At 35.7% G+C, this 14,688-nt stretch overlaps 1 protein-coding gene across 4 annotated transcripts in view; it reads right to left on the bottom strand.

Annotated features, from left to right (window-relative positions):
* The window catches only part of YAF2 (YY1 associated factor 2), a 76,119-nt gene that overhangs the window by 47,520 nt on the left and 13,911 nt on the right, over positions 1-14,688 (bottom strand). For 2 of the 4 annotated variants that reach the window (XM_032877009.1, XM_032877012.1), the window contains one exon: positions 3,377-3,448. The exons of 1 other annotated variant lie outside the window; for it this stretch is intronic. In XM_032877009.1, the coding sequence (XP_032732900.1) occupies positions 3,377-3,448 (72 nt within the window). Of the gene's footprint in view, positions 1-3,376; positions 3,510-14,688 lie in introns of all 4 variants that reach the window. One more of the 4 variants, XM_032877010.1, reaches the window with a different exon arrangement.

Here is a 14,688-nt window from a genome sequence, read left to right as displayed (position 1 = left end):
TTTTTTTTTTTTTTAGTTTTTGAGTCTAATATCTGGCTCATTTATCTTCTTTCAACCCAATACACGCATTTAAAGGTATAAATTCACCCTTACGCACCACTTTTCCTGTACCCTTCAAGTTCTGATACAATGCTTTTTTTTCTTTTTAAGATTTTATTTATTTATTTGACAGAGAAAAAGAGAAGAGACCACAAGTAGGCAGAGAGAGAGTGGGGGAAGCAGGCTCCCTGCTGAGCAGACAGCCCAATGTACAGCTCGATCCCAGGACCCTGAGATCATAATCTGAGCTGAAGGCAGAAGTTTAACCCACTGAGCCACCCAGGAACCCCTGATACAATGCTTTTGTTATGATTCAGTTCTAATTACCAACTATTTCCAGTTTTTAAAAAAAACTATTGAAAATGCTTAGTCATTTTTTTCTTCAATACTGCTTCTCCACCATTCTCTGTATTCCTTGTTCTAGAACCCTAATAAGACCTACACTGGAGCTTTTCAACCTACTTATGAGGTGGTTTAGCATTTTTTTCCCCATTCTTTTCATCTCTTTATCTTGCTGTAGGTGTCCTGGAAGAGTTACCAGTTTTATCCTGAAATTAACAACTTCTCTTTTCAGCTAGGTCTAATCTCCTTTTCTATTTACGGATTTATTTTATAACTAGCTATATTTTTCTATTTCAATTACTTCATATATTTCTACATATTTATTGCTTCTTGACTGCTCTTGTTCAATTATAATGCAATATGCTCTGAATAAGAAAAAGGGATATATTTTAAGTTAACATGCTTTTATGTGAAATGTACTTTGAAAGTTGTCTGCTATAAAACTCTTCTTTAGTGTAAAAAAAAAAAAAAAAACCACTTCTTAAAAGTTCTCTTGAGTACTAGTCTACCAGAGGTACCCCCACTGTGCCTACCTGTATCAAGGCATAGAAAGAACAAGTTCTATTATTCCCATTTTAGAATTAGAGAAATTGAAGCACAATACAGTTCTTTTTAAAATACTTTCTTAACTTTTGAAAAACATCAAAACCACAGCAAAGCTGAAAGTATAATGTATACCCTATATATCCTTCACCTAGATTCAAAATCATTAACATTTGCCACATTTGCTTTATCTCTGTTTTTCTCTCTACATACACATATACACAACACACCCAAATACCCTATTTTTCTTCTGAACCCATCATATTTCCTTCTAAAATTTTCAGCATGTATCTCTAAAGAATAAAGAATAAGGATATTCTTAATATACTACAGCACTATCATACCAAAGAAACAATGAAACTGGGTGGGCAGAAGGAAATTCAAAACAAGCGCTTAAGTCACCTAAATGTCCTTTACTTTGGCTTCTCTAATTGGACCTGAATTGGTTCTCTGGTGACTATTTAAAAGTGACACTCAATCTGTCATTCCCTCTCTTCAACAACCTGAAATTAGATTTCATCTACTGCTTCTTCAGACAGGTATTCTTAAGCCCAAACATTTCTGAAAATCAAGCAATAATCTTCTGATAATTGAACCTCAAAAATCAAGTACACTGAACTCCCAGTTTGTTTTCTAACACTACACAAAGTCTTAAAGTGCAGCCAAACTAGTTAACTCTCTCAAAACTATACATTCTATTTTAATGTCCCATAGAAGAAATTTATATTGCACTAAACAATTATAATTTCACTATTCCAGTTTCAAAGGGAAAAAACTGTTGTTCTTAAGAAAAACTGGCAATACAAACAAGACTGATAAGCCAAATGACCCGGTTTTATAAATGAGGAAACTGGTAAATATATCCTGAAAAACTAAGTTTTTTCTAGCAACTACATGAAAAACCATTTTTTAATGGGTATAATTTAATCCCAGTCACTGATATTAGGAACTAAATAAAATTAAAAACGATTAAAATCCTATCCTTGTTCTCCATGATCATACAAATCATCTTGAGAGTTTCATATCAAAGAAATAGTAATAGCACCCACAGCTAATACTTAAAGGCTAAACTGTGTCATAGAGACAAAAATTATATCCATATTCACAACAATGTTCCACCTACATTCAAATAATAGTTAACAGAGTGTTTACTATGTGCTACTAGGCATTGTTCTAAGTACATTCCACAAATGAATTAATTCAATCCTCAATCTCATTTTTCCACCGAGGAAACAGAGGTCACAGAGAGATGCTAGCACAAAAGGAATTGTGTAAGGGATAGGACCTGATCTCAAACCTAGAGTATAGAAGAGTAGAATAAAAAGTCATTTTTTAAAAATGGCAAGGCACAAGCCCCAAAGTGTAAGTATAACAAGTAAACAAGTGAGACCAAAAAAAAGTTTCAAAGTGAAGAAATAAAAGCTGGATAAATAGGATGGGATTGGATTATGAGAGGCCTTAAGTACGCAGCAAATGGATGAAAATTTTATAAAACAACTTGAGCGAAGCACCACTATAGGCTCTTTATGGGTTAAAAGTGCCCTTTTAGAAAGGATAAACTGGTAACAAAGCAGAGTAAGTGAGAAAGAGAGAAATCAGAAGCAAGGAATTCTGTCTAACTCTAACATTTATACGCCAGTTCAATAAATCGTCTGGTACTTGTGAAAGAACAGACTCACAATGAACCAACTGTGCCACCCATCACATTAATAAGTCCACCTATTATGAACAAGGAAGTGGTAAACAGAACGGTAACATATCCTGAATTGTCTCCCAAATATACCTATAATGAAGTTAAAAGGTACACTGAAAAGCATATCAGTAAGAAGTGCTAGTCAATTAATATAAAGTTACTTTTTGTTGTTCAGTACTATGCCAAAAGAATTTGGCCAAATTTGCCATAAGCATAAATTTTACAGTGTAAGTATTTACTTCATATAAAAGCAACATCACAAATAAAGGAATTTATAAAATAATTTGACATATGGCTTCGTTAAGTTACTTTGAGTATTACACTATTTACCAAAAGGTAAGACATAATTTTTATAAACAGCTATTATGTAAATGATACTCGTCACACTTATTCATACACCCATTAAGAACGAGGTATTTATCATCCATACAATAAATTCCATAATCTACATCAAATTAACAAAATGAAGCTATCTCAAACAACTTTCTTCTTTGTAATTAAACTCCTTCTAAAGAGAAGAAATGTGAGAAAAAAAATCTCAAGTTTGTGAAAACTAGATTACTCACCAGTAACTTGAGTTATCCTATTGGGTCTTTTCCCTCACAGATCCACCTCTCTTGCCCTTCTGTCCAGCATGAGAATCTTCCTGATGGGCATCCACTGGAACTGAGGGGGCATGCAGTACAGACGTATATGTAAGAAAGTTGGGGGGAGGGGATTTGGGAGATGCTAGAGACATGCTTCAGTGCACTTGCTTACCTTCCTGAAATTGGAAATTTCAACGGTTCCTTGGTCCTCGAGGCATTCACAATAACTTCAAAGAATGTGGATCTGTGGAGATTACCCAATAGGAGAACTCCAGTTACTGGTAAGTGATCCAGCTTTTTCTTCTCTAGCAGAATAAGAAGATTAATTTTATTTGAGTTATTAATACACACAGAACTACAGAGGAAAGGAATATAAATTCACCAAATAACTGCACTTGCATGCCCCAAAGTAAACACAAAAACAATTTGCTAACTACAATGTCAACAGAAACGTCTGGCACTCTCAGGAAGAGAAGGAAAAGAAAATATGATTTGAATGGTTTCGTTTTTAAATTCCCACTATAATGGCAGCTATATTTTAATATACAAAAATATCAGCTGTTAGACTATTCCATTTTACTGAGACACCACCACCACTTTTTAATATTAGTACAAGGATAATTAGTGGATCAAAATCTGCCATTTCTTAACTAGCACTGTCATTAACATTCAACAAATTTTGGTGTAGAGGCCACAGTGAACTAACAAATTATGAGACTTCAGATAAAAAACATCAATACAATTCCCTTTTATCATTCAATAAATCTTTAAAATAGCCATTTGTCATCTCTAAGAAACCAAGCACACACACATATAAATGTATGTCAGGCCACTGATAAATAATAACAACAAAAGATTTTAATTTAAATAACTTGTACAAAGTAGTACGGCCATAGTTTTGATTACCTTTATGCTTTTTAAATAGCTGCCTAAAATGGTCCTGTCATTAAAAACAAAACAAAAAAAAACAAAAAACCACTGACTTCTAACAAAAAGAAAAAAAAGGTCTCCTCAAAAGAATTTCATCTTCAAGCTCACATGAAAATATTCTATTACCTTTAACTCAATACATAATGATCAGGTACATGTTTACTTTAATGTACTACAGAAATGATGACTTCAAACACTAGTTCCTGTTGAATCTACAGATACGTTTCAGTAATACTCCTCCCTCTTACCATTATGTTGCTAAATAATCATCTACTACCATCAAAAAAACAAGGTTTTTATGATTCTTAATTGAATGGAAACAAATCAAAGATAATGTGTAGCTTTTCCTTTGTTTAAATATTTATTTGAGAAAGAAAGAGTGCAAGTACAGCATAGGTAGTCAGAGGAAGAGGGATAGAAAGTCTTAAGCAGACTCTGCGCTGAGCTCAGAGCCCACCATGGGGCTCAATCTCACAACCCTGAGATCAGGACCTGAACTGAAACCAAGAGTCCAACAGGTGCCCCAGCTTTTCCTGTGTTGTAAAAGTAAGGAGGATACAGACCTGTACCTCTGAAACAAATAATACATTATATGTTAATTTAAAAAATTAAATACTAAATAAATTAAATAGGATAAAACGGTGTATAAACTTATCATTCAACAAAAACAAGTTGAAAACGTAATTCTAATGAAAATGTTACATTTCACTCATTATGAGATGTTTATATTTAGTAAAGGTTGACTTCACATGTCAAGATTTTTGCTATATTCCTAGTTAATTTAAAGATACAAACTGTCTTGGAAAAAATCATATGCTTTTTAAAATAAGTCTGAGTTTTAAAAAATAAAATTGCCGCATTTGTTTTTAAATGACTCATTCACACAGACAGGGACACTATACAGACCTCCATTTCTAACTGTAATACAGAAATAAATACCAAAAGGGGGGGGTCTCCTCTAGTCACCTCTTCTGGATTCCTAATTAACTACTATTACCTGAGAGTGAACAAGTATTTGGTGCAAAGGTCCTACATGTTTGGATTAATAAAACAGGTAAGGTGCAATAATCCAAATATTTCATCCTTTTGGTATAAGCTGGAATAAAATATGTCACTAAGAACTAAAAATTTCCAATTTTTATTTATAGCAAATTCAGTCTCCAATTAGACTCATCTTACGAATTTAAAATAGAATCAACTGCATTTTTCGGGGTGCCTGGGTGGCTCAGTCATCTAGCATCTGCCTTCAGCTCAGGTCATGATCCCAGGGTCCCGGGATCGAGCCTGGCATGGTCCTCCTTGCTCGGCAGGAAACCTGCTTCTCCCTTTCCCACTCCCCCTACTTCTGTTCCCTCTCTTACTGTGTCTCTCTCTGTCAAATAAATAAATAAAAATCTTTAAAATTAAAAAATTTTTTTAAAAAAGAATCAACTGCATTTTTCAAGTAACTCAAGAGAATTAAAATATCTTGAAAATATTTTAAAGTAACCAAAAAGGTCACTTAGAGACCAGCATTGAAAGATGTTTGTTATCATGCTATAAGTTCAACTTACATGGATTTTATCAAAATAACTTAGAAAAGAAATTCCAGAAATTAGGATGCTCTATTCAAAACTATCTTGTATAAGCTCTAATAATTACAACACTTATCCACAAAAAGGTACTCCTCAGTAATTAAGAATGAAAATCAAGCATTTCAGTAATGAAAATCTACTCCATAAAATCAATCTGAACTTGTGAAAAAACTGGTCAGAAAAAACTGTGGTAGTTAACTTTCACTTCCAATATTACTCACTGGTTTGAACATTATATTTTAGCTAGAAGCAATTTAAATTACAACTGGTTGTGATGACTCCAGGACTTTATTTTCTAATTATCAATTAAGATTTAAAATTCTAATGTAAGGTATTATGGCTGTAGAAGGCTGTTCACGGTAAATCCTGGACTTGGAATCTTGCAACAGCATAACAAAATTTAATATTATACACATATGCACACATATTTAAGTGATGTAACTGATGGCTCATATGTAAACAAACATGGGGGGATGTGTGTTTATATCTGAATTGAGTCCTTTATGACTTATTGCCCTTTCAGTCTCATGATATACTACCTTCAAGGTCCCCAAATTATAATCCCATTTCCTAATTAAAATTTTCCTTTCCTGGCGATTCACAGACCTGTACCCCTGGGGATGAAAATGTATTATATGTTTATAAAAAAATTAAATTAAATTAAATTAAAAAAAATTTTCTTTCCCTCAGTTTCCCTCAGTTTTATCCCACTACAGCAATCCATAGAGAAACAAACAAAACCAGTACTATTTTCTTGTTAACGTAAATTAACTTAAAATCAAGATGGCAAAAACTATATTCATCAGTAAAATAAGGTAACAACAGAACCTAGTTTGCAGGACAGTAGAACGAATTAAGGTAAATAAAACATTTGAAGTGGTGCCTGAGTGGCTCAGTGGGTTAAAGCCTCTGCCCTCGGCTTAGGTCATGATCCCAGAGTCCTGGGATCCAGCCCTGCATTGGGCTCTCTGCTCAACAGGGAGCCTGCTTCCCCTCCTCTCTCTCTGCCTGCCTCTCTGCCTACTTGTGATCTCTGTCAAATAAATAAATAAAATCTTTAAAAATAAATAAATAAAACAAGCAAACAAACATTTGGAAACAATGCCCAGAATCTATGTATCAAACTGTTGACATAAACACCCAGAAATTGTTTTCAAATAATTCTACATATCTTTAGAGGGATATAGTCTAAGGACTAAAAGAAATACATAAAGAAATTCTAAACTTACAGATTTCTGGTTTGTTATTTATTTTGGCACTATTATTTTGAAACTATATTCTTTATACTGCAAGATAAACAAAGTACTTTACGTTACTAATTAGGAATCACAACTTACAGCATAAAAGCCATAAGAATATGTTAATATTAAAACTGAATTCCAAATACTGCTATACATTTGTGATTTTTTTAGAAATACATATAATTTGGAAATAGCTAATGAAATATTTCAGGCAGCAATTAATAAATCACTATTATTATCACACCAATATATAAATTATCTAATACAATATAAAAATTACATCTGCTAATACTACAAAACTAAACTAATTAATAACATAATCACACCAACATATAGATTATATCTGCTAATACTACAAAACCAGGTATTACATTAGACTTACTTTACTAAAGAAAGTTATATGACTTCAAAAGTTGCCAGAAACATTTATACAAATTGCTTTCCGTGTTGAAATACCTGATTTTTATAAGCTAGAATTTTACAACTGTTGACAAATCCTAAAATGAATATATGAGAAAAACAGTATTTACTTATGTTTTTGACTGACATTTGATGGTAAAGGTACTAATACTCAAATTGTTTGGAAGCTAAAGGGGAAGGATGATAGCAGCTAAGATCTGTCTCCCTAGAACCCCTGTTTTGGACAGAAGAATTTTTTTTTTTTTTTAGATTTTTTTTATTTATTTATTTGACAGACAGAAATCACAAGTAGGCAGAGAGTCAGGTAGAGAGAGAGGAGGAAGCAGTCTCCCCGCTGAGCAGAGAGTCTGATGCGGAGCTCGATCCCAGGACCCTGGGATCATGACCTGAGCCGAAGGCAGAGGCTTTAACCCACTGAGCCACCCAGGTGCCCCAGAAGAATTTTTTTTAAGATTTTATTTATTTATTTGACAGAGAGAAGGCACGCACTAGCGGGGGAGCAGCAGAGGCAGAGGGAGAAGCAGGCTCCCCACTAAGCAGGGAGCTGGATATGGGACTTGATCCCAGGACCCTGAGATCATAACCTTAGTCAAAGGCAGACGCTTAACCGACTGAGCCATCCAGGCACCCTAGTGACTCATTTCTAAGGAACAGAATTTAGCAGAGTAACAGGATATCACACCCAAAATTAGTTTATAAAAAGACTGGCTTTCGTTTGGGGGGGGCTCTCACTCAGATACCTTGCTTTGGAGTAAACAAGCTGCCATACTGTGAGCAGCCCCATGGAGAAGCCCATGAGGCCAAGAAACTGAGGTCTCTGGCCAACAGCCAGAGTCCTGAGATCTGCTGACAGCCACATGAGTAACCTGGAAGCAGGTGTTCTAAGTTCTGACAAACACGTGAGTAAGTTTGGAAATGGATCCTCCCTCAGTTAAGCTTGAGACCCTGAGCCAGAATCACCTGATAGGCTGCTTCTGAATTCTCGACTCAAAAAAAAAGGGGGTGTGGGGGGATAAGATATTGATTTTGGGGTAATCTGTTACACAGTACACAAACAGATAACTAATACAGAAAGCTTTACATGAGTAATTAGTATTAAGCTAAAAGTGATCAATCAAATGCCAATTAGCTGTCTAAATGGGAACTCATAGAAAAATAATACCTATGAATTGATGGATGGGGTCCCAATTTTGATCTGGTTCTTGGTTTTTAGGTCCAAAAATTCAACCTAAAGCTAAAGCAGATACAATTCAATGACAGAATTCTATCAACCAATTTCACCAAACTGATTAATAAGTCAGAGTATTTCCTTCCCAGTATCAACATATTCGGACAGGGCCAAAGCATTAACAGAGACTTGCATAATGCACAGACTAAGTGTATAGTAGCAGCCCTGAAACTGGTTACTGCATCTACAAAGTACTTTTTTTTACTTGAATGATGTTTAGAACTAGTTAATATAATGAAGACTACATTACCACGACCCCAGAATAAAGTATTCTAGTGACCATCAAATAGCATCTCCCTTCCTACCACCTCTTATACTATGCTAAATATTAACCAACTGTCCAGTGCTATAATGCTGTGTGGTTTTTCTTTTACATCATTTTATGTTCTACTCATTCTTCCTAAGGATACCTTAATCACATTAATTGATCTTCAATAATATTTTGATCTTCCTAATTTAACAGATACCCCAGGTCCCTTAATTAAGCACATTTTATAAACTGTATCTTAAAATGGTATACTTCCATAGACAGTTAATATCATCTATTCTCTATAGCTTCTAGTCCAAGGAAACATTTTTCTAATCCTAGTCCAAAATGTCAGGAGCATCATATGTAATCCCTTATACACCAACTATAGTTAGTATCCAAGTTAACACACAAAAATCACAGGTAATGGTCCTCTCAATGACAACAATTATGCCAGCATGTCTAACCTTTCTTTACTCTGTAATTGTTTTCTCAACTTTTGATATTAAAATTAATCTGAGCAAATTTTAAAGCCTGTATTAGCTTTCAAAGCAATTCTTTTTTTTTAGATATATAATTCTTTTAAGATTTTATTTATTTGACAGAGAGAGATCACAAGTAGATGGAGAGGCAGGTGAGAGGGAAGCAGGTTCCCTGCTGAGCAGAGAGCCCGACGCGGGACTCGATCCCAGGACCCTGAGATCACGACCTGAGCCGAAGGCAGCGGCTTAACCCACTGAGCCACCCAGGCGCCCCTTTCAAAGCAATTCTTAATAACCATCTGTAAAACGTTTAAGTGCACATTTTCTGTATAAAGCTGATTTTATAAAACAAAATTTCTAACATAAATTCCAATACAGTCTGAAGTCAACAGTGATAGTTTTCAAACTACTGCCTATATTCTAAATAATAACTTTGTTATTCAGCACTCATAAAATCTGAATCAACAACCACATCAAACCCAACATACTCCACAGATAACTATTACTTTATGAACCAAACACAGTTTTATGAAAAGTACTGTGATTTGCTTGGTTAGCTGATCAATAGAGTGCTGTGATTCATTCCTTCTAAAAACAGAAGAGCTTCTTTAAACCATACATGCTCCCCCGCACAATTATGCAATTACATTTACTTAGCACTTAAAAAATTCTTGGTACCAAGATGGACCCAATTATTTAAATTAAGTCTATTAATTTTTGTACCTATAATGAGGAGCTACCTGTAAAAGCACAGGCTCAATGATAGATTTTACTAAATAATCAGAGCATTCTTCCTTGAGAAAGTTAGATTACTAACATAGTTTTACTCATCTCCTGTCAGGACCTATCAATATTAACTTCCTCTATTTAACGTATAAATAGAACTACTGAAGCTTTCATGAAAAGCCTAGTACAAGCATTATGCACGATTATTATCTTGTTAAAACTTAAAAATTTTAACACCTATTAAAATAAACATTACACAGAATGCAAGGGAAAAACTGAGATTCTATCTGATGAAAGGCCATTTGACATGGCTCACCTTTTAACATCCTCTCCTTTTGAAAATCTCTTCCCTGTTTCTGTAACATTACACTCCCCTGGGTTTCTTTCTCCCTATTTCCCCTTCTCTAATTCTTTCTTTGTCTTGGTGGGACACTCTTCTACCATCACAAAAACGTAGTGATGTTTCTCAAGTTTCTCATGCTATGCAGTCTGCTCTCTCCTTGATCTGTTTTGCCTACTCCCAAAGCTTCAACTCTATCATGTATGCTGATGACTACCAAGTATATATTTATAGCCCTATTTTCCTTCATAAACTTAAGCCCCACACGGCCAATTGTCTCACAGATCTTCCCTCTCAGATTTCCCTCAGATACCTGAACTTCAACAAATCTAAAAGTGAAATACTATCTTTCCCCAAAACCGTCTATCCTCCTATTTCCTATGTCAATGAAAAGGACATTTACAAAGCTGCTTACTTGAGCCGGACTCCTGGGATTCATCTTTGCTTCTTACCTCTCTACAACCCAACTTCCTACCTCCCAGAACCATATCCAGCCACTCATCAAATCCTATAAATTTTCTTCTAAATATATCTAGAATCTATGCATTTCTGTCTCCCACTAGCATTATCCTTGTTCAGGACTACTTTCTCTTGGGTAGACTATTGTAATGGCTTCCACTAAATGGTTTCTCTGCCTCTAGTTCAGATTCAACAAAAAAGCAAGCATGACATAAGAATAAAATGCCATTGGTTGTGGTTTAAACTATATATTATACTGATGGCAAAAGAAAACATTTTTTAAACTGTTGAAAAAGTGGAGTAAGAAGATAACTTCGATTAGTACAAGTTCTTTTGTCAAGTAAAATGGGCATAATAAAACATATTCTATCCAACTCACAGACAGACTCCTGAAATAAAATGATATAAATGTTCCTTAGAAAACAAGAAGTAGAAAACAGCTTAAAGCGGCAATCAGATAAATGATAAAGAGCCTTTGCAGTCAAGCATTATCAATATCTATGCAAGACACAGTGACAAGCACTGGGAATTTTTATTAATATAACTTATAATTATTATTATTATTATTAACTAAAAACTATGCTAAGTTCCTTACATCATTTATCACACTGAATCATCACCATAAAGCCATATGGTTATAAGGCTATAAATGGCAAGGTGGAGACTTAAGCTGAAATGTGATTCCAGGACAAATGATACTGCTCTCCAAGAGATTACAATCCTGGAAAGAAGAAAGAAACAGAAACAAAATGATTTCAATATACTATGTAATTATAATCATCACATTTTTGCATAGAATGCTTCAAGAGTAACTGAAAGGACATTCATTCTGGCCTAGAGATAAATGTTTCTTGAGAGATGATACCTGAGCACTCATAAAAATTAAGAAAGAGGGGCACCTGGGCAGCTCAGTGGGTTAAAGCCTCTGCCTTAGGCTCAGGTCATGATCCCAAGGATCTTTGCCTGCGGTACCCTACAGACTTCAACTGTAAAAAGTTAAAAAACACTTCTCTCCTCCTTCATATCACATAGCAAAATAGTTTCTTAGAATAAATTTTTAGGGGCACCTGGGTGGCTCAGTGGGTTAAAGCCTCTGCCTTCAGCTCAAGTCATGATCCCAGGGTCCTGGGATTGAGCCCTGCATCGGGCTCTCTGCTCAGCAGGGAGTCTGCTTCCCTTCCTCTCTCTCTGCCGGCCTCTCTGCCTAATTGTGATCTCTGTCTGTCAAATAAATAAATAAAATCTTAAAAAAAAATTTAAGAAAGAAACTGTGAAGGACTGTAGAGTGCAAGGTAGAAGAAACAGCATAATATACCAGAAGACAAAAGTGGCCTAAAAAGACGATCAACATGCCTTCTGACAATTCAATCCTGGAAACAGACTTACTCTTTAATTATGGCAAACCATGTTAAAAAATGCTGTTTTTAACTGTTCAATTCTTAAGTCTATAGACACTGCTTACCACTATTGTACTACTAAAGTGCTTTTTATTTTCTTATTATTTTTTAAACGGTTTTATTTATTTATTTGACAGAGAGACACAGCGAGAGAGGAAACACAGCAGGGAGAGTAGGAGAGGGAGAAGCAGGCTTCCTGCTGAGCAGGGAGCCCCGTGTGCTGCTGGATCCCAGGACCCTGGGGTCATGACCTGAGCTGAAGGCAGACACTTAACGATCCCAAGACCCTGCTATCATGACCTGAGCTGAAAGCACACACTTAACGAATGAGCCACCCAGGCGCCCCTAAAGTTAAAACTTTTACTGGTAAGCCCCAATGTTTATGTGACAAGCTACACTAAGTTACTAGGACACACACACACACATACACCCTGCAGGCACAAATAGGGTAGGAAACAAGAAGAGGGAGGTAGGGGAAGAGGTAGGTGAAATTCTCCCTGAAGCAATTTCTGGAAATGTTATCTTTTAGTAGAAAACACTTGTTCTTATGCTCTGGTTTTGTTAGAGCATACCTGAACCCACATGCTTGACAAAGGGGACTGTTATACACGTAAATTGTATCACCACTCATGTATTTGATTATTTAAGCTAACATTTATTGAAGACTTACTATACGCTAGGTACTCTGTTAAGTACTTTATAAGAATTATCTCAATTAATCCTCACAACTCTATGAGGTAGGTGCTATTATCAAGTCCACTGTATAAACATAAAAACTGAGGCTCAAAAAATTGATTAACTTTCACAAGGTCACACAGGCAGTAAGTGGTGGGTAGGACAAATATTTAAACCCAAACCATCAAGCTCCAGAGTCCCAAGTCTTCACCACTATAGCACTATAGTACTTAATGGCAGGAAACCCTGAAATATACGTGTGTGTGTGTGTGTGTGTGTATATATATATATATATATATATATATATATATTTTTTTTTTTTTTTTTTTTTTTTTTTTGCTTTGCTTTCCACTATGCTGAATACACATAAAAATTTTAAAAAGACGTGCCTGGATGGCTCAGCCAGTTAAGCATTTGCCTTCGGCTGGGACCATGATCCCAGGGTCCTGGGATGGAACCCTGCATCAGGCTCCCTGCTTGGCAGGAAGCCTGCTTCTCCCTCTCCGTCTGCTTGTTGCTACTCCCTGCTTGTACTCTCTCTGCCAAATAAATAAATAAAATCTGGAAAGAGGGAGGAATAAAAGGATTTTCAAGGGAGAAAGTTTCAAATCCACCCATCACTACACTAAACTTATTATTAGCTCATCTTTGAAATGTGAGGATAAGCAGTCCAGTTACAATTAACCTAGCCTCTGCTGAACAGAGCATTTAGTGGTAGAAGACTAAATGGATGGAACAAGGCAGTGGTTTTTTTTAAAGAAAAAATGTTCTGATAGTAAAATACCTTTCAAAAATAAAAGTTAAAAGAAATCCCAATAAATAAGGTGTATAAAAGCACAGATGATGTGGCTGAAGTGGAGTGTGGGAGCATGGAGCCCAACTTGCTTGCTCCCAGTGACAAGCAGTGAGATAATTTCATAAGACTTCAGGGCTTCAATCAACACAATTAAAAACTTCTGAGCTCTTCTGATGGAAGGCTAGCTCATTTCCACTCTCAAGAAACCTCTTACTTGATTCTAACTGGCAAACACATCTCTACTGACTTATTTCCTGATACCTGCCCTCTCACAGGTTTCCCAAAGTCAAGCCTGAATGAGCTGTATGGGTGAACGAACGTATGGCTGTGTACGGATATCAGAAACAGGGATAAGAAGGAGGAAGTGTCAACAGAGAAGGCACTTTTGAACATAAGAGTTCATGAGGGAAGTGTTGGCCAGAGAGGAGGCACCATAAACAGAGACACACCCACCCTTACCTGCCTGTACACAAATGAACACCCATACATGCACGTACATGCCTACACACATGTACACCCCCGAAAGAGTAAAGACCTTTGGAAAACGCAGTTCAAATGGAATGAATATGTCAAAGCCTTGCCCACTTCGCTAGCTTAACCTGAAAAAAACTAGAGCAGTGCTTCTCAAATTTTAATGTGCATATTGAATAATCTAGAGATCTGCTGAAATGCAGGTTCTGACTCATAAATCCTTGGTGGGACCTGAGCTTCTACATTTTTTTTTTAAGGTTTTATTTATTTAAATAATCTCTACACCCATTGTGGGACTTGAACACACAACCCTGAGATCAAGAGTCACACACTCCTCAAACTGAGCCAGCCGGCACCCCGAGATTCTGCATTTCCAAAAGCTCCCAAATGATGTCTATGCCAGTGGAATCTGGACCACCCTTCAGTAGCAAGGGTCTACAAAACAGTATGCCCCAAAAAGTTCTATATTATAATAAAGAGGAAATAAAACAAACAAAA

The sequence above is a fragment of the Lontra canadensis genome, unplaced genomic scaffold, assembly GCF_010015895.1.
Source record: "Lontra canadensis isolate GAN:19392208 unplaced genomic scaffold, GSC_riverotter_1.0 scaffold59, whole genome shotgun sequence".
Classification (NCBI taxonomy): Eukaryota; Metazoa; Chordata; class Mammalia; order Carnivora; family Mustelidae; genus Lontra; species Lontra canadensis.
This window is presented reverse-complemented; position numbering and strand designations above follow the sequence as displayed.